This window comes from Oculina patagonica, chromosome 7 (genome assembly GCF_052425735.1).
Source record: "Oculina patagonica isolate OP01 chromosome 7, crgOcupat, whole genome shotgun sequence".
NCBI classification, from domain to species: Eukaryota; Metazoa; Cnidaria; class Anthozoa; order Scleractinia; family Oculinidae; genus Oculina; species Oculina patagonica.
Window position 1 is genome coordinate 24,548,426 of NC_135764.1, and position 24,112 is coordinate 24,572,537.

A 24,112-nucleotide genomic window follows, 5' to 3' on the forward strand; every position below is an offset into this window, starting at 1 on the left:
CGTTTCGTGTAAGAGCAAGAGAACTTTGCCAATTTTAGCACATTTTACTGAAAAGCAGAAAAATCCCCGTGGCAGTGTCCCTAAAAAGGTTGCTTAAAATTTCCTCCAAAATTAAAAAAAGTTGCTCCAAAAGATCTAAAACGTTGCTTTTGAAGAAAAAATTCTCCAGATATATGCTTAACCCTTTAAAGGTAAGATTTCTAAGCACTTTTATGGAATTTTACTGCAACAGAAATAAAAAGGTTGCTTAAAATTTCCAAAAAGTTGAAATAAAGAAATAGCTAAGTAACATTTTAAGTCCAAAATTTGTTGAATTTCAAGGACTTCGTTCACTAGAAACAATCGTAAAGATACCGATGACGTTATGTTGAAGCACCAGCTTTCTCGGAAATCTTCGTCAAATTTCGCTAATCTTCGGAGAAGTTCGAAAATACTCGGAAACGTTCGTATGGCCTTCGAACAACATTCGGAAAATCCTTCGGCAATTTTCGGTCTTAAAATTGCAAAAAGTTGCTCGAAAGTTGTTCGAAAGCTTATGAGAAAAAACGTTGCTCGAAAGATAAAAAGTTGCCGAGCATTTTTGGGACAGCCGTAACCAGGGTGCAAGGGTCTTGTTTCTCACGTTTTTATCAGAACGTTTATGTCATTGTGTATGTTTTATTATTAGCCAGTTATCAATAGTTTATTATTGTTCTCTGAAGTAGCATTAAAAAGAATGTATATCTCACTTCTTCTTAAAACAGTTTTTTTTTTTCGAACCGTACCTAACATTTTTAATCAGCTGTCTCTCATTATTCGATTGAAAATGAAAATTAATATTAAAAATTGAACTGTAACCAGGATAAGACATATTAAAAGTGTAAAAAAGCGTTCTCTGGTTTAAAAAGTTAAGAAAAATATGAGCTTTCGGCTATTTTACTATAGCCTTTGACGAATGTAAAAAAGGCGAAAGCGCGTGGTTGGAAATATATGCAAGGGAGGGTGTGAAAAGATTAAAAACTAAAATACAATAGAAGTGTAAAAAGCTAAAAAAGGACAAAAACAGGCAAATTAAGAATTACAATAAGATAGAATATTGTCTTGGTAACCGTTTGGAATTATTGTCTGCGCCGACAGTTTTGACAGTGTGCCAAGATTCTAGTGTTCTTCGGATACGGTAATTGCCTTTGTCTATCACGGTAGCGCCATCAAAGTCAATTGAGTGATTAAAACTGTCGGCGCAGACAATAATTCCAAACGGTTACCAAGACAATATTCGATCTTATTGTAATTCTTAATTTGCCTGTTTTTGTCCTTTTTTAGCTTTTTACACTTCTATTGTATTTTAGTTTTTAATCTTTTCACACCCTCCCTTGCATATATTTCTAACCACGCGCTTTCTCCTTTTTTACATTCGTCAAAGGCTATAGTAAAATAGCCGAAAGCTCATATTTTTCTTAACTTTTTAAACCAGAGAACGCTTTTTTACACTTTTAATATGAAAATTAATATGTCTTCAAGATGGCCGCCACTTAACCCTCATCGACGTAACTACGCCGGTTAGCCTACTATGCACTTTAGTTAGCCTGTTAACGGTTAGCTTTTTATAGTTGTAAGGCTAACACGATATCTTGTGTAAAATTAACTCCCTCATGACTCGGACCAACCGGTTTCGACTCAACCTCCGCGCACTTTATATCGAGTGCCTTGATGTGGGCGTAAAAAAATAAATGCCCAGAGCGGTTCCAAAACTTATCTGCCTGTGTGGTAGACAAGTCCAGAATTAATATTTCTACAGCACGCTATGCTTCTTAGAAACCAAAAAAATAAAATTACGGTCATATGTGATCATTATGGTGTAGTTAAGAAAACATCAAAGGTAAAACTACCAACCGGACGTTTGTTCAGTTTTACAAGGAAGAAAGAACTGACGACAACCTCTTAAGAATAAAAATCAGATAATTTCATTGAAAGACGTGTACACAGTGTTGTCGTGTATCAGTAATAAACAGTTGTCCAGTGGCTGACACAGCAACAGTCCAAGGCTTTTCGAATTGCCTGTCCGGTGATCCTATTATCGAATTAACAAATTTTCCATCCAGTGTAAAAACTTGAACCCTGCTATTTCCAAAGTCGCAGACGATCAAGTTATTAAACTTGTCAACGGCGAGTCCAGCAGCAGAACCCTCTGTACCAATATCATATAGATATACTCCTTCACTGTTAAATACTTTAACGCCGGCAGCCCTACCAAAGAAGGAGACGTAGAACATATCTTGATGATACAAAGCTAAATACGGGAACGCATCACAGTCTGGAGCACTGATGGACTGTAGCAATTCTGTACCGTCAGGGGAGAGGACTTTGACTGTTTTGTCACGCCTGTCACATACCACCATGCGGCCATCACCAGCAATAGTCATGTCGCCTGGTTCTATCAAGTGATCGTTGGAGATGTTTTTAATAAATTTGCCACTTTCAGTAAAAAAGAAAATATCACGTTCATTAATGATAATGACGTCACCAGACTTGTTGAATGCTACTGAAATGGGATAATTTAGTTTCTTAGCAGCAAGTCCCTCCTGGCCATACTCTGTCAAATAAACTCCGTCTGAACTAAAAAGTTGTACTCTTTTATTCCTAGCATCTGCTACTGCAATGTTCCCTGTCTTGTCACTTATTGCAATATCGCACGGGCGATCAAATTTTCCTCGTGCTTTTCCACGTGAACCAAAAGAAGCTACAGCTTGGTATTGATGTGGGGTCACGTGAACACGCCATGGACTACTAGTCAGCGGTTGACCATTAACTTCAATCACCACGTCATGTTGTCCATGGCAATCTGGTGTGTAGGTGACGCTATATTCACCATCTCCGTTGTCTTCAATTTTCTCGTCGAAAATCTTTTCTGATGGACTCTTAATTTTTACAGATATTTCATCGATTTCGTTATAACATTGGTTTTCCCGTGGATCTTTTGTTGTGATTGCCATGCTAGATTCTCTGCCAACTTCCGCTTCTTTTAAGCCTGTTCCTTCAGCCACTGACTGCAAAGGATCTGTAGTACTAACAAAAACTTCACCAAGAATGGCGCGTCTTACACTCTGGACATCCTCTTCATTTGTCATGTAACGAACATGCAACGGTTTATAAATGTTCATTTTTGTTGCTTTGAGGATACCTTTACACTTTTCAATGGCACGCTGTTGTGCCTCCAGAATTTCAATGCTATTGTCTCTTCGTAAGATTGCCTCACAATATTCGACAGAAGTTTGCAGTTGCGTAATAGATATCTGAAATTGTTCTAATTGTATTGCGTGATCTCTTTTTTGTTGTTCTTCAATAACATCTAGCTTGGTATCCATGGCGATCTCGTGCTCCTTTAAAACTCGAAAAAGTTCTTCCACAGTTGTGAGTACATTGTTTCGAGCTGCGGCAATCTTCTCTCTGCTCTTCCTCAAAAATTCTGGTATTTTCTCTATTTGTTCCTCATGATCAGCAATTCCCAATTTCATTTCTTGCACAAGCTCCTCCAAGTTCAGTTTTTGTTCTTCTGCGGCTTGCTCGATATCCACCTTGGTGTGATGAGTATGGCGTGTCTGTCCACACTTGTCGCAAATGCAAACTTTGCAGTTCTGACAATAATAATCGAGTCGCTCATTCTCGTGCTGTTTCTCTCTGCACATGACAGAAGTCTCCACCAACTCTTCTACTTTAAAGCGTTTACCTATCACGCAGAACAATTATAAAATTTACGTTAAACAAAGGTTATGGTAGGTTGTTTTGTTTTCTTAAAGCATGGTACAAAGTAAAACTTGTGAATTCCCGACACAACCCTCAAACAAATTGCGTAAAAGCGCTGATCTTTTAAGCTCTCCCCCCTCAATCTAATAAGACCCCTCTGGATGTACAATTTTAGCCTCCTCCCTAAATGAAAATCATTTGAACAAGTAATTCTAGGCATTTTATTTTTCTTGGCGGGTTTGTTTGTAAATGTGCAACCAAAAAAACACTAAAATATTTAGTAAGACCACTTTATATGGCCTTCCAGCTAACTGATTTATTGTTTGAAATAAGCTTCACCCTCTCTTATTAACGTGTGCTTTTAAGCACACGTTATTCGTGGTTTTACATTACGTCATCAAAATTATCGCAAGACCCCTGAATTTTTATCCTTCACTGGCTGCTAGTCGTCTTAAATGAATATATTGCTGAAAGTTTTTAGCTCCATAGCACTCCTCGTCTTTCTGACAGAGCCTGCGAAAACGACCGCCTCTCATTCGCTCCCGCTTCTACGTACGAATAACGTACGAAATTTCATACCGATGACGTAAATCTGTCCAGAATCCAGACAGGAGCGCTGATAGGTCAGCTAGTGCATTTACATAATGTATTCGAAATACAACACTTCATTACACGAATGGTAAAAAACCAGATGTTATGATAGCCTGCGTAGTTGGCGGTATTTTGGGGTTTTAAAGCGTGTACAAGCAAGCGGCGCAGCCCCGAAACTCCCCCTCCCCAAGCCACTCGCAAGCTTCGCCGCTTGCTTGTACGCGCTCTAAAACCCAAAAATACCGCCAGCTACGCAGGCTAATGTTATGACGGACTAAAGGGCCTGATTACATGAGCCGGGCTGGCTCGGTTTGCCGAGATCTCGGCACGTAAGGTAAAACTTTATTTATGCAGGGTGGCCCATGCAGCACAGTGGCTGGTCTCCAGAGGGGCCCTGCTAAATACAATTAAACGCAACAAAAATCAACTTCGCGATTACATGACAACCGGGCCAGCCCGGTTAGCCGAGATCCCAATATCGCGATGCCGGGATCTCGGCTAGCCGGGCTGAAAATTTTCCATGTAATCGCGTTCACCGGGCCAGCCCGTCTAAGGGCCTCTTCATATGATCCCGGTTGACCGGGCTGGCCCAGTTACCGAGATCTCGGCTCACTCCTATTTTCTTGTAAAATTTTGGATGTGTTCATATGAGAAGGTGGGCCAGCCCGGTTACCGATATCTCGGTTTCTGCAACCGAGATCTCGACAACCGGGAAGAATATTTTCCCATATGAACGCTCCAGCCCGGTCGCCGGGACGCAACTTTTTTTGAGAAAATAGCTTCCCTTTCGTAATTGGGCGGTCTAAATGGTTTAATTTTGCCTTGTATCTATTTCCACTTCAGAAATATGCGAATTAGCTTTATTAATAAAGTTACATGGGTCAATAAAGCTACGATAGTCGCGAAAGATGCAACTTTATGTGTCGCCATTTTGCCTTCGTTTCTTGAATTTTATCCCCGTCAACCGGGCTAAAATTTTCCATATGAACAGAGGTCAAAATCCGTCCTGGTAACTGAGACAGCTCGTAAACCGGGCTCATGTGAAGAGGCCCTATAAGCGGGCCAACATTAAATTTCTCTTCCGAGCACAATATCCGACGAAAAATCAATGCTACTCCTTCTAAATAAGATATACAGATAAAGTAACCCATCCAGCTGCATAAGTGCAAAAAATTAACCACCAAATTGCCGGAAAAAGGTGATCAAGATCATTCGTGCTCTGATCATTCATGCTGAAACCGGGCTGATAGTCATCTCGGCAAACCGGGCCAGCCCGGCTAACCGGGCTCATGTAATACCGGACTGAAAGTCATCTCGGCAAACCGAGCCAGCCCGGCTCATATAATCAGGCCCTAAAAGTTGACCGGGGGAAGGATCGTGAAACCACACTGAAGCTATACCTTAGAAGTTCTATAATTTCTATAATTCGTATGTAATTGGGAAACAAAAAGAAAATGCTTTATAACCAGATGTACAGAAAGGACACGCCACTGCGGCCGTTAAAAATAGATCAATTTAAACACGTTTTATTGTTGACATAAAGGCAGCCAGCAGGACGAACAAGCAACAAAAATGTGAAATACAGATATCCTCAATAATAATGATCTTGATTATTATTATTATTATTATCAACCAAAGATTAAATGCTACAGAAAAAAGAATTTGACGATCAGCAGGGAAAGAAGAAACTAACTCAGAATTGTTATGATCGTTGCAGTATTCGTATTTATGGCCCAACACCTCCGAGAGTTGCGTTCAAGTTCCAAAACAATGTCATTTAGTGATTTTACAGTTAATTTTTCAAATCTTAATAATGTTTTCGCGATGAAGTTGTCCAGTGTAAATGACCTGTAAATGTGTCCTTGGCTGCCTTCAAAGCCGTGTTTGTGTACTTTATGATCAAGCAAGTAATAAGCGGCTGAAAACAAAAATATAATTATGCAAGACCAACTGCGTGTGATGTGCGGAAATCTAATTAGTGGATAACGTCATCAGTATGGAATTTCTGGCCACGAATCGTAGACGTCTCTCTACGCGTTTTGCACGTAGTAGCGGGAGCGAATGAGAGGCGGCTGTATTCGTAGGCTAGGAGTTTACGACACACGCATCAAAGATGGCCGCCAGAAGGCTTTCAAGTATCCCGAAAAAATATCCTCATCCTGTAATATTTAACAATCTGAACAGTCGAGGTTTGGCAAGAAGTGTTTATGTGAATCTCTTCTTAGCCAGCGTAGCAAGCGTTCCCGGGCGAGCGAAGTGCTGCTATGTGTCGCGCGCGAACGAATATTCTGGCGAAGAGCGAAATATTCTGGCCGCGCGAAAATTGGGGCGAGAGCAAAAAGGGAAAGGAGCGGGGAGGGATATTCGTTCTCGCCCGACACATAGCAGCACTTCGCTCGCACGGGAACGCTTGCTACGCAGGTTCATCTTTTCTCGTTTATGAGAGTGAACTCCAGATGTTTTCATTGATTCTGGCCGCTATTTTGGTGCCTATCGGCGTGAGTAGTATAGCCCGTTACCGTAGGGCGCACTTAATATTCAAAATGGCAGCCGATCACAACGAATATAAAAATAATAGTAAAAAAACGAGCTTGAAAATTTAAAAAGGCAACGCGTCATAGGGAAATGTAGAGGGATATGTAAGGATATAAAAAAAAGACGGAGGCGAACAGGTGTAACAGGTTTGCGTTGGAACTCTCAAGTTCTCTCAACTAGTATAAAATAATTTTAAAAATAGTGTCCGATCTCACGTCATATAAAATATTATTTAAAAAAAGGCTGGGAATGTAAAGCGAAACGCCATACAGAAATGCAAGTTTGTGTAAGGTTAAAAAAGCCGGTGGTAAACAAGGAAACCAGGTTTTCAATTCAAAACACGAAACGTTATAAGAACGTCATTAGAGCCGCCATCTTGGATTTTACCAACCTCGTTCCCAGGCCCTCTCTTCCTTTCTTCGGAGGAAAATAGCGGAAATTGGCACAAAATCAAACCAGAACGCTTATAGAAAGTAAAATCAAAACACATTGAACCATTGTTGCTTTAAAAAAACTAGAAAAATGAAAAAAATATGGCAAAAAAGAGAAAGGATGGATGAAAAAGCTGAGAGCACCAAGTAAATTTTCACAGCGTTTACTTAACAGACAGGATATTTGTTTGTTTACACATTACATTATTAGCTAAAAAACATTATTACAAGGCCGTAAAAGTAGAATCAATTAGCTTTTAACTCAAGGCAACTATCTTGTTATAACAATGTCTGTTTTTCTCAGACGAGACTGGTTTACTGCTTGCCTCATCTTGATCTTTCGTGAGCCATCTCTATCAATGTAGCCAATGGAATTCTTGAGAATATGGTTGCCAGGGTGGTGTTCTTGGCAAGACTGCCTAAGCTTTTCTTCTTTGTGATCTTTCCTTTCTTTCTCTTGAGTGTTGATTGTTTCTTTTGTAAAGGGGCCTTTCTAGCATTCAACTTGGTGTTTCTTCTGGTAGTTTTATCAGTCTGAACCGTTTCTTGAATAAGTACAGGGTTTTCGCTTGGTATGCTTTCAATCACGTGTTCTCTGTTGTCGTCACCTTTTCCCAAGTTGGGAATATCGGGTGAGGATGCGGTTGAAGATACGCTTTCTGCCTTTACTCTTTCCATCGCTGAGATGCAAGTAATGTGATATGTCAATTTTCGGTAGATTTTATATCCACTTTATGGTTAATTTTTCTTACAAATGAGAATGAGTAACTCGGTAAAAATAACTTTGCTAAACATGAGTCACTCACATCTATAAGTGAGAGCGCAACAAACCAACGTGCTCATTTTTAGACGGACGATTGACGAGTGAGCTTAGCGTATGGGTTATTTTTGTCAATTTTGTCACAAATCATTTAGCCGAAGTTACAACAGAAATCGCCACGAGAAGAAAGGTTGCTTGAAACGCTTTGAGGAAAACACTAATCAGAATTCAATGGGTAAAGATTCGCCAGACGTTTTTGATGATGTGGAGACAGAGGAAGAAGAATATGACCACAACGAAGACGAACAAGAAGAGGATGATGAAGATGTGAAGGAGGATGATGGTGATGATGATGAATCCAGCATTGAAAGTGACGAAGAAAATGACGAAAGACCTTGGAAAAAGCTGCGTCTAGAAGTAATAGATGATCTGAGTTCAAATTATGATGAACAAGTAGAACGATACCAGGAAGAGGGGTCGTCTAAAAACATGGCCGAGGCCAAGGCCTCTAATTTTCTATTACCTTCATATAGAAAAAAGTTACGAGGCTTGTATTTGCATTATCTAAAGTGGATTCGTCATCTCAAATCTGATCATATACACAAAGAGGTCATGGCAACGCTACGTCGCTACATGGACGACGATGACATGGATTTTGAGGAAGCCGCGGAAGCAGCTGTGAATAAACGGAAGTTTTAATTGAACAGAGTTTTTGAGCCAATAGAAGTACCGGACGAATCGCCCGACGAAGAGGCTGACGACGTCAGGAGAAATCCACTAACAAAATGATAGAAAAAAGAAACAAAAACCACTCCTGAAAGTTAACATGGGAAACACTGATATTTGCGAAAAGCACGCGAAATGAATCACGCAGGCTATAAGACAATGACGCTAGCTAAAGTGAAACACGTTAATGTATTGTTGTGCAAAATAAATAAAGCAGTATTAATATGATATTGTCGTTTGCGTGTCTACCATCAGTTTCTTGGCATTTACGCTTGCCGTTTGCACAAAGTTAACTACTCCAAGTTACCCTTGAACTTATTTAGAGTCACCCTGAGCTACTCCAAGGAACTTGCGTCCTAACGCCCCTTGCTACTTACTGGTCAGCGGATACTACCAATCTACTTGGACCCAATACTCCTGTTGCAGAAGTTTATAGCGCGGACATTTTGCAGCCACTTTTATTTTGAGCCACACTCAACTTGCTCACGAGTTACTCTGAGTTAGTCCCAACTTGCTCATGAGTTACTCTCAGCTATTTCCAACTTACTCATGAGCTACTCTGAGCTATTTTCAACTTGCTCATGATTTACTCTGAATTACTCCTAGCCAACTTGCTCATGAGTTACTCACTTTGAGTTACATATTTGGAGTTACTCATTTTGAATTGCTCATTTGCTCATTTTGAGTTGCTCATTTGCTCATTTTCATTTGCTCATTTGCTCATTTTGAGTTGCTCATTTGCTCATTTTGAATTGCTCATTTGCTCATTTGCTCATTTGCTCATTTTGAGTTGTTCATTTGCTCATTTGAGTTGCTCATTTGCTCATTTTGAGTTGCTCATTTGCTCATTTGCTCATTTTGAGTTGCTCATTTGCTCATTTTGAGTTGCTCATTTGCTCATTTTGTTGCTCATTTGCTCATTTTGTTGCTCATTTGCTCATTTGAGTTGCTCATTGGCTCATTTTGTTGCTCATTTGCTCATTTTGTTGCTCATTTGCTCATTTGAGTTGCTCATTTGCTCATTTTGTTGCTCATTTGCTCATTTTGTTGCTCATTTGCTCATTTGAGTTGCTCATTTGCTCATTTTGTTGCTCATTTGCTCATTTTAAGTAATGCTCATTCGCTCACTGAACAGGTAAATTAGACACTGAGCCGTATTGTTTGTGATGTCGTGGCCAGAAACAATCAACACGCTACACGTTGCCATAACAGCTCTTGCCTGTGACGTCACATGATATCATATGACGTCACAGGCAAGAGCTGTTATGGCAACGTGTAGCGTGTTGATTGTTTCTGGCCACGACATCACAAACAATACGGTTCAGTGTCTAATTTACCTGTTCAGTGAGCGAATGAGCATTACTTAAAATGAGCAAATGAGCAACAAAATGAGCAAATGAGCAACTCAAATGAGCAAATGAGCAACTCAAATGAGCAAATGAGCAACAAAATGAGCAAATGAGCAACAAAATGAGCAAATGAGCAACTCAAATGAGCAAATGAGCAACAAAATGAGCAAATGAGCAACAAAATGAGCCAATGAGCAACTCAAATGAGCAAATGAGCAACAAAATGAGCAAATGAGCAACAAAATGAGCAAATGAGCAACTCAAAATAAGCAAATGAGCAACTCAAATAAGCAAATGAGCAACTCAAAATAAGCAAATGAGCAAATGAGCAACTCAAAATGAGCAAATGAGCAACTCAAAATGAGCAAATGAGCAACTCAAATGAGCAAATGAACAACTCAAAATGAGCAAATGAGCAAATGAGCAAATGAGCAAATGAGCAATTCAAAATGAGCAAATGAGCAACTCAAAATGAGCAAATGAGCAAATGAAAATGAGCAAATGAGCAACTCAAAATGAGCAAATGAGCAATTCAAAATGAGTAACTCCAAATATGTAACTCAAAGTGAGTAACTCATGAGCAAGTTGGCTAGGAGTAATTCAGAGTAAATCATGAGCAAGTTGAAAATAGCTCAGAGTAGCTCATGAGTAAGTTGGAAATAGCTGAGAGTAACTCATGAGCAAGTTGGGACTAACTCAGAGTAACTCGTGAGCAAGTTGAGTGTGGCTCAAAATAAAAGTGGCTGCAAAATGTCCGCGCTATAAACTTCTGCAACAGGAGTATTGGGTCCAAGAAGATTGGTAGTATCCGCTGACCAGTAAGTAGCAAGGGGCGTTAGGACGCAAGTTCCTTGGAGTAGCTCAGGGTGACTCTAAATAAGTTCAAGGGTAACTTGGAGTAGTTAACTTTGTGCAAACGGCAAGCGTAAATGCCAAGAAACTGATGGTAGACACGCAAACGACAATATCATATTAATACTGCTTTATTTATTTTGCACAACAATACATTAACGTGTTTCACTTTAGCTAGCGTCATTGTCTTATAGCCTGCGTGATTCATTTCGCGTGCTTTTCGCAAATATCAGTGTTTCTCATGTCAACTTTCAGGAGTGGTTTTTGTTTCTTTTTTCTATCATTTTGTTAGTGGATGTCTCCTGACGTCGTCAGCCTCTTCGTCGGGCGATTCGTCCGGTACTTCTATTGGCTCAAAAACTCTGTTCAATAAAAACTTCCGTTTATTCACAGCTGCTTCCGCGGCTTCCTCAAAATCCATGTCATCGTCGTCCATGTAGCGACGTAGCGTTGCCATGACCTCTTTGTGTATATGATCAGATTTGAGATGACGAATCCACTTTAGATAATGCAAATACAAGCCTCGTAACTTTTTTCTATATGAAGGTAATAGAAAATTAGAGGCCTTGGCCTCGGCCATGTTTTTAGACGACCCCTCTTCCTGGTATCGTTCTACTTGTTCATCATAATTTGAACTCAGATCATCTATTACTTCTAGACGCAGCTTTTTCCAAGGTCTTTCGTCATTTTCTTCGTCACTTTCAATGCTGGATTCATCATCATCACCATCATCCTCCTTCACATCTTCATCATCCTCTTCTTGTTCGTCTTCGTTGTGGTCATATTCTTCTTCCTCTGTCTCCACATCATCAAAAACGTCTGGCGAATCTTTACCCATTGAATTCTGATTAGTGTTTTCCTCAAAGCGTTTCAAGCAACCTTTCTTCTCGTGGCGATTTCTGTTGTAACTTCGGCTAAATGATTTGTGACAAAATTGACAAAAATAACCCATACGCTAAGCTCACTCGTCAATCGTCCGTCTAAAAATGAGCACGTTGGTTTGTTGCGCTCTCACTTATAGATGTGAGTGACTCATGTTTAGCAAAGTTATTTTTACCGAGTTACTCATTCTCATTTGTAAGAAAAATTAACCATAAAGTGGATATAAAATCTACCGAAAATTGACATATCACATTACTTGCATCTCAGCGATGGAAAGAGTAAAGTCAGAAAGCGTATCTTCAACCGCATCCTCACCCGATATTCCCAACTTGGGAAAAGGTGACGACAACAGAGAACACGTGATTGAAAGCATACCAAGCGAAAACCCTGTACTTATTCAAGAAACGGTTCAGACTGATAAAACTACCAGAAGAAACACCAAGTTGAATGCTAGAAAGGCCCCTTTACAAAAGAAACAATCAACACTCAAGAGAAAGAAAGGAAAGATCACAAAGAAGAAAAGCTTAGGCAGTCTTGCCAAGAACACCACCCTGGCAACCATATTCTCAAGAATTCCATTGGCTACATTGATAGAGATGGCTCACGAAAGATCAAGATGAGGCAAGCAGTAAACCAGTCTCGTCTGAGAAAAACAGACATTGTTATAACAAGATAGTTGCCTTGAGATAAAAGCTAATTGATTCTACTTTTACGGCCTTGTAATAATGTTTTTTAGCTAATAATGTAATGTGTAAACAAACAAATATCCTGTCTGTTAAATAAACGCTGTGAAAATTTACTTGGTGCTCTCAGCTTTTTCATCCATCCTTTCTCTTTTTTGCCATATTTTTTTCATTTTTCTAGTTTTTTTAAAGCAACAATGGTTCAATGTGTTTTGATTTTACTTTCTATAAGCGTTCTGGTTTGATTTTGTGCCAATTTCCGCTATTTTCCTCCGAAGAAAGGAAGAGAGGGCCTGGGAACGAGGTTGGTAAAATCCAAGATGGCGGCTCTAATGACGTTCTTATAACGTTTCGTGTTTTGAATTGAAAACCTGGTTTCCTTGTTTACCACCGGCTTTTTTAACCTTACACAAACTTGCATTTCTGTATGGCGTTTCGCTTTACATTCCCAGCCTTTTTTTAAATAATATTTTATATGACGTGAGATCGGACACTATTTTTAAAATTATTTTATACTAGTTGAGAGAACTTGAGAGTTCCAACGCAAACCTGTTACACCTGTTCGCCTCCGTCTTTTTTTTTATATCCTTACATATCCCTCTACATTTCCCTATGACGCGTTGCCTTTTTAAATTTTCAAGCTCGTTTTTTTACTATTATTTTTATATTCGTTGTGATCGGCTGCCATTTTGAATATTAAGTGCGCCCTACGGTAACGGGCTATACTACTGGCGTGGGCACAAACATGGCGTCTCCACACTATACTTCCTAAATTTTGTGTGGAACATTTTGACGGATAACTCGGGTACGGAATACCGTACAGGCTGGAGAATGGAAAATTTAGACTATCTGGTAATTTTCTAAAACCTGTTGTATTTTTGAGTTTTTCGAATTTATAGTTTTTGAAATAATTTTTCGCGGTGTGATAGTTGAGTGCAAGTGAAAACCACCTATAGAGCTTTTAGGTAGAGTTTTTTGGAGTTCAATTTTTTGTTCACTGCTCACCATTAGAGTTCTCAGTAGCTCAGTGGTTAGAGCGTCCGACTAGTGTACAGAAGGTCGTAGGTTCGAGTCCCATCTGTGAACTCAGAATTTTTTTCTGAGTTCTTTCTCTCCACACATCAATCCATTATTATTTATCCATTTTTTGTATTGAATCAAGGTCTTCCTCACTGAATTTGTTTATTGATTGAAACAATTTACAATTTCTACAACTTACCTTCATCACTCGATTCCTTTTTTGTAGTCAAACTTGATGCTGCTAAATCATCAAGCCTTTTCATGACATTTCTGATCTCGGTCCCAATCTCTTTCAGCTCATCTTTAATGTTTTCTTCATCCTTTTTCCATTGACTGAGGAGGTCTTTGTAGTGATCTTCAATTTCAGGATCCATGCACTCAGTTTCCAGATTGTCGATAGCTGCTCTGTACTGAACTCCTCCCAGTCTCACCAAAGTATCCCGGATGTCTTGCCAGTAGGTGTTGAACGTTGCGTCATCAACCGAAGCGTGCTCGGCATGAGCGTACACGGTGTTTCTAAAGAACTTCACACGAGCAATATCCGCTTCAAGACTCACGTCTGTTACAGCAGGAAGTGTGTCCCAGCCAGTTGCTGGAGGAAGCAAGCCGCATAAATTTCGTAACAGAACCATCAAAAGCGTGGTATCAAAATCTCTTGAAGACACCGAGGATGGAATTGCAGGAAAGAGCTTCCCCCATTGCGTTGCATTGATAATTTTCCTTGCTCTGAGTGATTGTAACGTGGTTTTATTTGCCGCCAAAACTGTGGGAAGATTTGCTGTTGAATGGATGGTATCAAAAGTGTCCCGGAGGGACTGGGTGCCAACATCCACCAGCAAACGACATAAGCGAGCGTAGTTCGTGGTCTCTTTAGTAGAAGAAGCCATGCTATTGACCAATCTTTAAAATGGAGAAAAAGTGAGATATGTTGCTTTAATGTTAATTTATTGGCCCTAGAAGCGCTTTGCGCGATGTCCCGCTCAACCTGACTTGTACTCAGTAGATTGCTTTGAGAAAATTACAGAATGACGTGAATAGAAGGGTCCTTCCTCTGCCCTTTTCCCATCATTCCCGCGCTTGCTTTACAGTTTTCATATAAGGGAGGCCTGGAGTACCTCAGTCGAAATGAAGGAAAAATATGGAAGGCCATTCGCCATGTTCCCATCATTCCCCGCGAGAGTGCCTACCACTTAGCCACTAAAACCGGAATTTTCGGTTGAAATTCAAATAAAAGTTAATTTCGCGGGAATTCCGGCTAGAACTAGTGGATAACCTCCAAAGGTTGGTTGTCTTACGATTCATGTTGCAATGGACCGACTGGAATTTCCCTTACGTGCCGTAACGTGAAGCAGGGTGGGAGGGAGGCAAGGCTTTCTTGGTCCCCTTCCCATCATTCCACGCGGTTTCGTTTTATTATCATAAGAGACCATTGGAGAGGAATCAGACTGACTGAACCGCCTGCTCTAGAAGTAGTATACATTAACTGAGATACGGCGCGCTTTGTGATTGGTTAAACGCTTGCCTTTTAGAAGAGTCATTATAAAGAGTACTGATGTACAGATGACGTCAGTTGTGGTGTGGTGTAACTCGCGCGCGACTTATCGTTAAAGCAGTTTTCAAAATTAGGGGCCAAAACAACGAGAGAACACTTTGATAACTCTACAATGGGAAACAATCCGCTGAATATTGCTCACCTTTCGATACATTTTACTGGGCTAAACAAGCAAGTAGATAGTGACTGATTCGTAAAATTATTGAAAACAAGTAGTTGCTACAGAAACGAGGTTGTGGCATGCTGCCGTTAGTGGCAAATCAAGCAAGAACAAGAAAAACGTTTAAATATTAAAACAAACAAAGAAAACGTAAAATTTCACAATGCTGATTTCACCTCCATGCGTGGTTCATGCTGGCTTCTGTCACTCGAGAAGGAGGAACATTCGGAAATATATTGATATGGCGAGCGCGTCTGTCACACGAAACGATCGAGACATATATTATAACGATGAACGGACACCGATATACGCCTTTTTATTTCCCCTTGAACGTGTCGCATACTGTTTCGCAAGAAAACGACGATAATCCACTACTGAAGAATACTCGCAAATCGTATAACTGATACTTGTTATTTTATTCGATCTGAAATCAAAATGTACAATATATTCGACTTAACTAAATTAACTAATAAGAAAAACGAAACAGTAAAAACGAGCGAAGCGGGAATAACATATAAAGGCTTTAACATTCATTATGCCATGCGGTCAATCCAAAGGCTTTAACATTCATTATGCCATGCGGTCAATCCGACGTAACATTCAAAAGCTCATAAAATCTATATAAAACTAACAAAACTGAATTGATTGACAATATTATAAAACAACATTTAAACTTACTTCTATGGCGAGTTTTCTTAACTTTTCTTGATCGGGACAGTCATAGATCAGGCAACGGGTGAGCAGTAAATTACGGTGAACGTGTCCAACACAGATCTCGGGTAAAACTAAACTACTTAATTAAAGCTATTCAATCATACTATTTTGCGTTTCCTTTTGGGCGTTTACATATCTACCGCAAGTTCCTTACTTGTAAATTATTCGCATAGTTCAATTACTACGTTAACATTCTCCGCCCCGATGAGGGCAGTGTCCTCATCCTAAATTAACTGAAAACTAATCAGTCTCGTATCCTTCTGCGGGATAAATGACTACAATCTTTGTAATGGGCCTCTGGTACTCTGAGGTTGGCGTCTTAATCTTGACGTTTCGAACTCTGCCATCTCTCCCTGGATACACATTGATGATTCTGCCAATGGTCCAGTTTCCACGGACAGAGTTGGAATCCTCCATGATGACTATGTCGTCAACTCTCACAGTGCGCTTTTCAGCATTCCACTTCTTTCTTGGAACCAAAGACGGAAACACGTCTCGGGTCCAACGTCTCCAGAAAGTATCCACAATCTTCTGTACAAACTCTACTCTATGTCGGGGGTTTCTGGTTTCTCTGAACGGTCCTTGCGGCACAGTTGACGAAGCTCGTCCGAGAAGCATATCGTTTGGACACAGATACGAGCCGTCATCCGGGTCGTTAGGAACTCTTCCAATAGGGCGTTGGTTCATGAGGTTAGCCACTTCCAGTAAGCACGTGTATAATTCAAAGGGCGTCAGGATTTGTTCACCAATTGCTTTCTTCAGGGATATCTTGGCGCTCTTAACCAAAGCTTCTGCGCAGCCGTTTTGATGTGGTGCTCCAGGAGTAATAAACTGCCATTTCATTCCCTTTTCAGCACTGAACTCTTCCAGCTCTTTAACATTCCATCCTTGGATCATCTCTTTGAGTTCGCGCTCTGCGCCCACAAGCTGGGATCCGTTATCACTCATCATCAGCGCAGGTTGTCCTCTGATAGCGAAGAATCGCCTCAGCGTCTGCAAGAATTCCATAGTGGAATAATCCATAGCCAGCTCCAGGTGTACAGCTCTGGTATTTAAACAAGTGAAAATCACTCCGTAATGTTTGGTGGTTTTGTTTCGGCTTATCTTGACTTTGTACGGTCCAAAGTAGTCACACGCTGTGTAGTGGAATGGGGGCGTGAACGGTTCCAGGCGGGTTCTGGGCAGGTCAGCCATGAGTTGAGTTTCAGTTTTTGCTTCAATCTCTCGGCAGAGTACGCATCGGAATTTCACGGTCTTGGCCAAATCATGAGCTCTTATGATCCAAAACTTTGTTCTGATCTTTGCCACTGTAGTTGCCACTCCTGCGTGTCCGATTTGATGATAGTGTCGAGTTATCAGCAGAGATATCCAATGGTCTCGGGGGAGCACAACCGGGTGTTTGGTTTCAAAAGAAACCAAAGCTTCATCTACTCGACCACCAACTCGGATGATTCCATTTTCGTCTGTAAATGGACTTAAATTTTGCAACTCTCCTTTTTTCAGGCGGTCGTGAAGGGTTTTCTGGCTTTCTTTAATCCAGTACTTCTCGGCATTCTCTAATTCTTGGGGCGTGAGTGATCCACCGTTCAATTGAATCTGGTCAGTGGAGTTTTCGGGCGATTTCTTTGCTTGGCATCGCGTCCGTAGGTTCCGGATGAATCTCACTACATAAGCGGTTGTTCTGACGAGTTTTCTCCAACTTGAAAACTTTTTGCAGTCGATAACTTCGGGTGAACAGGTGAGCAGAACTGCTTGAACTTTACGGCGTTCTTTTTCTACTTCATTCGGGTCAGCAGTTGAAGCTTGTTGAGGCCACTCCTCCTCGGGCAGTTGTAAGAATTCTGGTCCCTGTTTCCATCTGCCAGTTAGTCGTTGTGCTGGTATGCCACGAGATACATCGTCAGCCACATTTAACTCTCCAGGCACGTGTCTCCACTGAGAGGGGTCAGAATTGCTTTGAATCTCTGCGACTCGAGCTGACACAAACGGCTTGAACTCTCTTGCTTGACTTCGAATCCACGACAAAACGATGTTGCTATCTGAGAAGAATGTGACTTTCTCAAACTGAAGTCGAGATTCCTCTGCTATGGACTGGTAGAGCCTAGTGGCCAGTACTGCTGCTTGTAGCTCCAGGCGGGGTATGGTCAGCGGTTTCAGTGGGGCTACTCTTGACTTAGCTGCTATGAATCGTGTTTCATACTTGTTGCTCTTAGTTTGCCATCTGATGTAAGCACAAGCTCCAAAGGCTTCGTTGGATGCGTCAGAAAAGATGCAGAGCGTTGGAATTCCAATCGCGTCTTCTGGAGTCAGGGATCTCTCAAAGGTCACGTGATTCAGGTCTCCCATTTCTTGAAAGAAACGAACCCATTCTTCCCGTGCTGGCGAAGGTAGTTCTTGATCCCAATCTAGGCCTTGCTGCCATAAACGCTGCATTCCGATTTTGGCACGAACTAGAAAGGCTGCTGCGAATCCAACTGGATCAAAGATTCGGGCAATTTGGCTCAATATTGCTCTCTTGGTGAAGGTAATATCCTTGGGCGGATTGACGTTAAACAGGAGCACATCTTCAGCATGATTCCAAACAGTTCCTAGTATTTTCTCTTGTGATGCACCTTGCAGTAATTTCATTTCGGGTTTCTCTTGTTCGGTAATTTCGTCCTCTAAAGACCGGTTTGAAAGCCATCCTTTGACTTGAAATCCTCCTTTCAGTAATACTTCATCCAGCTGAGTCGTCAGTCGCTTGGCCTGCTGTACTGTGCGAACTGAATCACAGATGTCGTCCATGTAGGTGTTGTCCTTCAATACCTGGGCAGCTTCAGGATACGTACTTTTTGATTGGTCGGCGGTTTTTCTCAGCGCGATCTGTGCCATAGCTGGTGCAGGCTTATCTCCGAATGTCAGCACAGTCTTAACATAAACATCAGGCTCTCGATGGGTTTCCATGTTCCTCCACAGGTACCGGTGGACATGCTGATCTTGCTCGGGGATGAGGACCCTGTGATACATCTTTGAAATGTCACCAGTCACAGCAACTTCATGCTCTCTGAATCTCAGGGTAACTCCGAAAAGGCTGTTCAGAAGGTCAGGTCCCTTCATCCAATAATCATTTAGGCGGTGACCTTGAAATGAAGCGGACGAGTTGAATACTATACGAATGGGCGTCGTCTTTTCGGGTCTCACTACCTCGTGATGGGAAATGTAGTGGACTGGGCCTTTGTATTTTTCCAGCTCTTGTTTCGTGAGTTTACGTGCGAACTTCATCTCCGTCATTTCGATCATCTGCTTGTCATACGCTGCTGCATGTTCCGGTGTTTTTGACAGGCGACGCTCGGTTGTTTCCAGTTTCTTCTTGGCTTGTACTTCATTGTTAGGCAGCTCCTTCGGATTCCGTTTCCATGGATACGGTACAAGCCACTGGTTGCCTATCTTCATGCAGGAATCTTCGATAACTTTCGCCTCTCTGCGTTCCACGGGGCTTAATTTCTCAACTCCACATCCACACGGCTTAGCAGCAACTCCCATTGTCTCTGTGGTCCAAAAGTCAGTCATGTCTACTGGTGTGGGTACCTTGACGTTAAAAACGCGGTTCACTTGCGTACGGATTCCGGGTGTGGCTCCAAAAACGACCCAGCCAAGCGGAGATTGGCGTGCAATCAGGTTAGCAGCTTCTCTGGTTTCACCCGTATGCAGCTTGGGGTGATCAATTCCAACCAGTAGGTCAACTGGGCCATCTTTTCTGCGAATTTCCGTTTCCCCAAGGCCAAAGAATCCAGCGAGATGACTGAGCTTGATTTCGGTAATGTCGCTGCTAATACAAGGAATGCCCACTGCCGTTATGGTATGCGTTTCGCGTCGGTTGGCCAGTGATCGTATTCGAACACGGAACAGCTTCGTTTTCAGTTCTTCTTCTTCCCCTCCGACCTTTGCCAAGGTGATAGTGACTTCTTTTCCCTTCAGCCCAAGCTGTTCGGCCACTGACTGCCTAATTAAGCTTACTTGGGCTCCGGAGTCAAGAAGCAGGCTTCCTTGTTTGACGTTTTCTGATCCCAGGATTTCCACGCTTACGATGGGAAGTATTGGCTGTTTGCTGGTCGTAACCGATGAAACTGTCAAGGCTGTAGCAGGGTTTGTTGCATTGGCAGGGTGTAACAGGGGGTGGTGAAAGTACTTGCACTGACTACCATTAAATGTCTCACTGCACTGACGTCTGCGGGAACAGTTGGAAACACTGTGATCGCGACCAGCTCGTTTTAAACAGCTGAAACAACCATGATTCTCCTTGACGGCTTTGAGACGATCGCTGGGGCTCATTGACATAAATTTTTGACACTGGTCCGTCCAATGGGTTGACACTTTACACAACCAGCACTTGTGGCTTACCGCCTTCTTTTCTCCGAACGCTGATATCTGATTGACATGCGTGACGTTATGTTTAGAACTTCTCAGTGGTGCTGTGGCTCGCATTCTCGACTTCATTTCGGATGTCATCCATGACATTAACGCTTCCAGCGTGGCGTGACCTTTTGTGCTCTCCAAAAAACGTGACCAAACTTTGCGGTCATCCGGACACATTTTCTGTTCAATAATTGCTAACATGTGGTTGTTGTCCATGTCAGTTTGCCGCCCAACTTCCGAAAGGGTGTTAAAACTTCTTCTAACCAGATGCACAAGATCGCAAAAACGGGCGTCTTCTTCGTCACGCAACGGCTTGAAACGAGCGATGTCTTGCGTGATAGTGTCGGCAACAAATCGCGGATCTCCATAGATGGATTCCAGGTACTCCCACGCGGCATCGTAATCTTGTCCAATTCCTTTAATCAATTCCAGTGGTTTTCCATGCAAGTTTGCTCTAAGAATAGTGATGGCATCGCGCTTGCTGTATCTTGACTCGACCAGATGCTTAAAGTCCGCTTTGAAAATGGCAAATTCTCTCACGTCGCCAGAAAACTGCGGCATCTTAGGTTTTTCCATCCGGAAAGCTGATTGCGTGTTTGCGTTGGCGGGTGGCGTGATGTCTTTAGACGTTCCATTATTCCCCGGTGCGACTTTGTCGGGAATTTCTGTATTATCGGCAGGGTTTTGTGCTTTGTTTTGATTCAAACTCGGGCTTTCTTTTTGTCCAGCTGAAGTTTCTTCGTGTTTTTCGGCGTTATCGGCGTGAGTTTCGTTCTGGCTAGCATTAATTCCGGTGGGCTTTTTTGATGGGTCGGTAGGAGTTCCGTCGGTGCCCTTTTCGCTGACCGAAATCCCATCACTGGTTTCTTGGTTGACCAAAGTTCCGGCGGCGGTTTCATGGTGTGGTTCTGAACTTCCGACCGATTTTTCCTTTTCTTTTGAAATCGCAATTTCTCTCAAGTAATCTTCTGTATCAACTTTTAGCCTTAAATACATTTCCTGGCAATCTTCCATCCAAGCTTCTTCATGTTCGAACTCACTATCTTCTTCGAGCAGCATTGTGTATTCCTCGTGCTTCGTTAGTAACTCCGAAAATGCCTCTTCGTATTTTTGCAGTGCTTTCCTTACTTCTTCTGCTGGCCGATTACCAGAAACTTGAAAGCTTAAGGTTTTTCCATGACGGGTTAGCGCAGCCTTGCCATTTCTTCGTTTAATTTTGGCCTGTTTAATAGCGTTTTCTGCTTCAGACATTGTTTATCGTCTTATTTCTTTACGAACCTTGGTAAGCCAGAAATCGAATGATGTTTCGCAAGAAAACGACGATAATCCACTACTGAAGAATACTCGCAAATCGTATAACTGATACTTGTTATTTTATTCGATCTGAAATCAAAATGTACAATATATTCGACTTAACTAAATTAACTAATAAGAAAAACGAAACAGTAAAAACGAGCGAAGCGGGAATAACATATAAAGGCTTTAACATTCATTATGCCATGCGGTCAATCCAAAGGCTTTAACATTCATTATGCCATGCGGTCAATCCGACGTAACATTCAAAAGCTCATAAAATCTATATAAAACTAACAAAACTGAATTGATTGACAATATTATAAAACAACATTTAAACTTACTTCTATGGCGAGTTTTCTTAACTTTTCTTGATCGGGACAGTCATAGATCAGGCAACGGGTGAGCAGTAAATTACGGTGAACGTGTCCAACACAGATCTCGGGTAAAACTAAACTACTTAATTAAAGCTATTCAATCATACTATTTTGCGTTTCCTTTTGGGCGTTTACATATCTACCGCAAGTTCCTTACTTGTAAATTATTCGCATAGTTCAATTACTACGTTAACACATACTAAAATCGACAAATTGGCGAATAGGTTATTAATCTATTAAATTCAGCAAAATGCAAGTCACATGACTTAATGTTGAAATGACCTAACTACTTCGTTCATATTCGCATGTGTTCCTCGACTGGTGCATTAACTAAATGTTGGAGGCATTAGAAGGCATGCTTTGTGAATCAGAAACGCGTAACTTTAGTTAAAATATGAATTCAAAACCAAAGAAACAAACCTGTGATTTCAGAAGTGCTGTGATTGAAATCCTATACACACCAAACAGAAACTGACTCAATCGTCGTTTGCGGCGCCACTCGTATCGAGGTTGACAGAATTAGTTGATTGTTCGCTGCCTGCTCAATGGAAGAGTAAAATTATCTGCTTTTCTCTGCAGCTAGTGAACTTGCGTCAATGTATGGAGATGGAACAGCTACAATAGTATCAAGCGATGTTCGCCCGGCCCTTGACTTACCGATCACGAGACTTACTCAGAAAAGCTCTTTGTTGTTGCAACCAGACATATCGTATGTGTTGGTACATTGAATGGTGAACTCCCCTCATGGGTGGTGTGGTTGACTCCGTTTTTGCTATGGAGTGAAAGGCATGTTGTATAAGAATTAAGAGCTGAATGAACCAAAAGAAAACTTATGTGAAAGAGGGAGCTGAAGGATAAAAGAAAGCAATGAAGAAAGATCTCCTTTACGTAGAGTATGTTTTTTGTTGTTGATCTCTCCCACCCTCCCTTAGTCTCCGGCAAGTATCACTGAAAATCATCATTGTCTAAACACAAGGCTGTCGATTGACTAGTTGTCGGCCTTTTAACCTCTGTTTCCGCGAAAAATAGAACAGGATCTGTGTTTACTTTTAACACACAAAGTCACGCTAGCTTCCGAAACTCTCAAGTCACGAAGGTCGCATTAGCAGCTGTGGTTTATATAACAACTTTACCTACGAGTCTGCAGAATTCAAAATGGTTGTATATAGATATAGCAACTTTGAGAGGCAGTTCCTTCGTTCGCCCGCACCCATTGCATTCCCTTCAAAAAGTACAATTTTCACTTTATAAACACAATAGGAACAGTTACGCGAACCTTTCTTGCACTGAACCAATAGAGTGGATGTGAGATGTCACGACACAGTCTAAGGTAATAATACTTTATTCAAAAAACACACAAATGGTATCACACCGTGGTATCTGAAAAGGCGGACCATGAAGTTATCCCTATTTAGGTCCCCTAAAAAACTGTTAAAAAAACTATTACATAAATAATTAACAATCTAAAAGTTAAAATCTAAAATATCTATAATATCTGGTACTGTGGCATATAATTAATGAATGTTCATCCACTTTTTATTAAGGTTTGATTCAAAAATATTTACATTAATGTCGTGTCCGAACAAATAGTTTGGCAAATTGTTCCATTCCTTAATAATTCTAACAAAGAAGGAATACTTGAATGCGTTAATTCTTGCTGATTTCGTTTGGATCTTAAACGGATGGTTAGCTCTAGTGCTTTTACTTCTACAACACTCAAAATAATCGTTAATAAATAAATAATTGTTACTTGACTGTTCTGAGAATGAATCCTTTTGCCTGAAATGTCATTCAACTAAGGCTAAAAGTCACCTATAGCTTTTTGGAATACATCAGAGACAAAGTTGGAGATTTTTAGAGTTTTATGCAGTGTTGGGGAATATCCACGTTCAAACACTAAACTTCGAGGACTGTATTTTTTATTCCCACAATTTCGTTAGCTTACACGTTCTACAATCTAGTAACACGTACACTCTGGGACGAAATTCTAAAGTCCACAACAGACACGATTCTAAATTTACGGTTCACGCAATACATACATGTATTTTGAAACAAAAATACACACATAA

General features: G+C 41.1%; 2 protein-coding genes across 3 annotated transcripts; both read right to left on the bottom strand.

Moving 5' to 3' along the window:
* Positions 1–77: 77 nt before the first annotated feature.
* On the bottom strand, positions 78–23,166 carry LOC144660444 (uncharacterized). Of its 2 annotated transcripts, none has more exons than XM_078521063.1 (3): positions 22,701–23,166; positions 13,752–14,452; positions 78–3,706 (listed from the first exon to the last, which is right to left on the bottom strand). In XM_078521063.1, the coding sequence occupies exons 1-3, from the start codon at positions 22,787–22,789 to the stop codon at positions 1,944–1,946; spliced, it is 2,553 nt and encodes an 850-aa protein (XP_078377189.1). In that variant the 5' UTR covers positions 22,790–23,166; the 3' UTR covers positions 78–1,943. The 2 variants fall into 2 exon arrangements, with proteins under 2 accessions (XP_078377189.1, XP_078377190.1); XM_078521064.1 differs by having other exon boundaries at positions 13,752–14,440; positions 22,451–23,166.
* On the bottom strand, positions 15,830–21,837 carry LOC144660989 (uncharacterized). The gene has a single exon (XM_078521713.1). The coding sequence runs from the start codon at positions 21,622–21,624 to the stop codon at positions 16,219–16,221; it is 5,406 nt and encodes a 1,801-aa protein (XP_078377839.1). The 5' UTR covers positions 21,625–21,837; the 3' UTR covers positions 15,830–16,218.
* Positions 23,167–24,112: the final 946 nt, after the last annotated feature.

Bases quoted from the DNA above. Each gene is read 5' to 3' on its own strand.
- LOC144660444 (XM_078521063.1), bottom strand. From the start codon at position 22,789: ATGAGGGGAGTTCACCATTCAATGTACCAACACATACGATATGTCTGG. The intron at 14,453-22,700 runs GTAAGTCAAGGG...TCCATTTTAAAG, and splicing joins CTGAGTAAGTCTCGTGATCG to ATTGGTCAATAGCATGGCTT. The intron at 3,707-13,751 runs GTAAGTTGTAGA...TCTGCGTGATAG, and splicing joins AAAGGAATCGAGTGATGAAG to GTAAACGCTTTAAAGTAGAA.
- LOC144660989 (XM_078521713.1), bottom strand. From the start codon at position 21,624: ATGTCTGAAGCAGAAAACGCTATTAAACAGGCCAAAATTAAACGAAGA.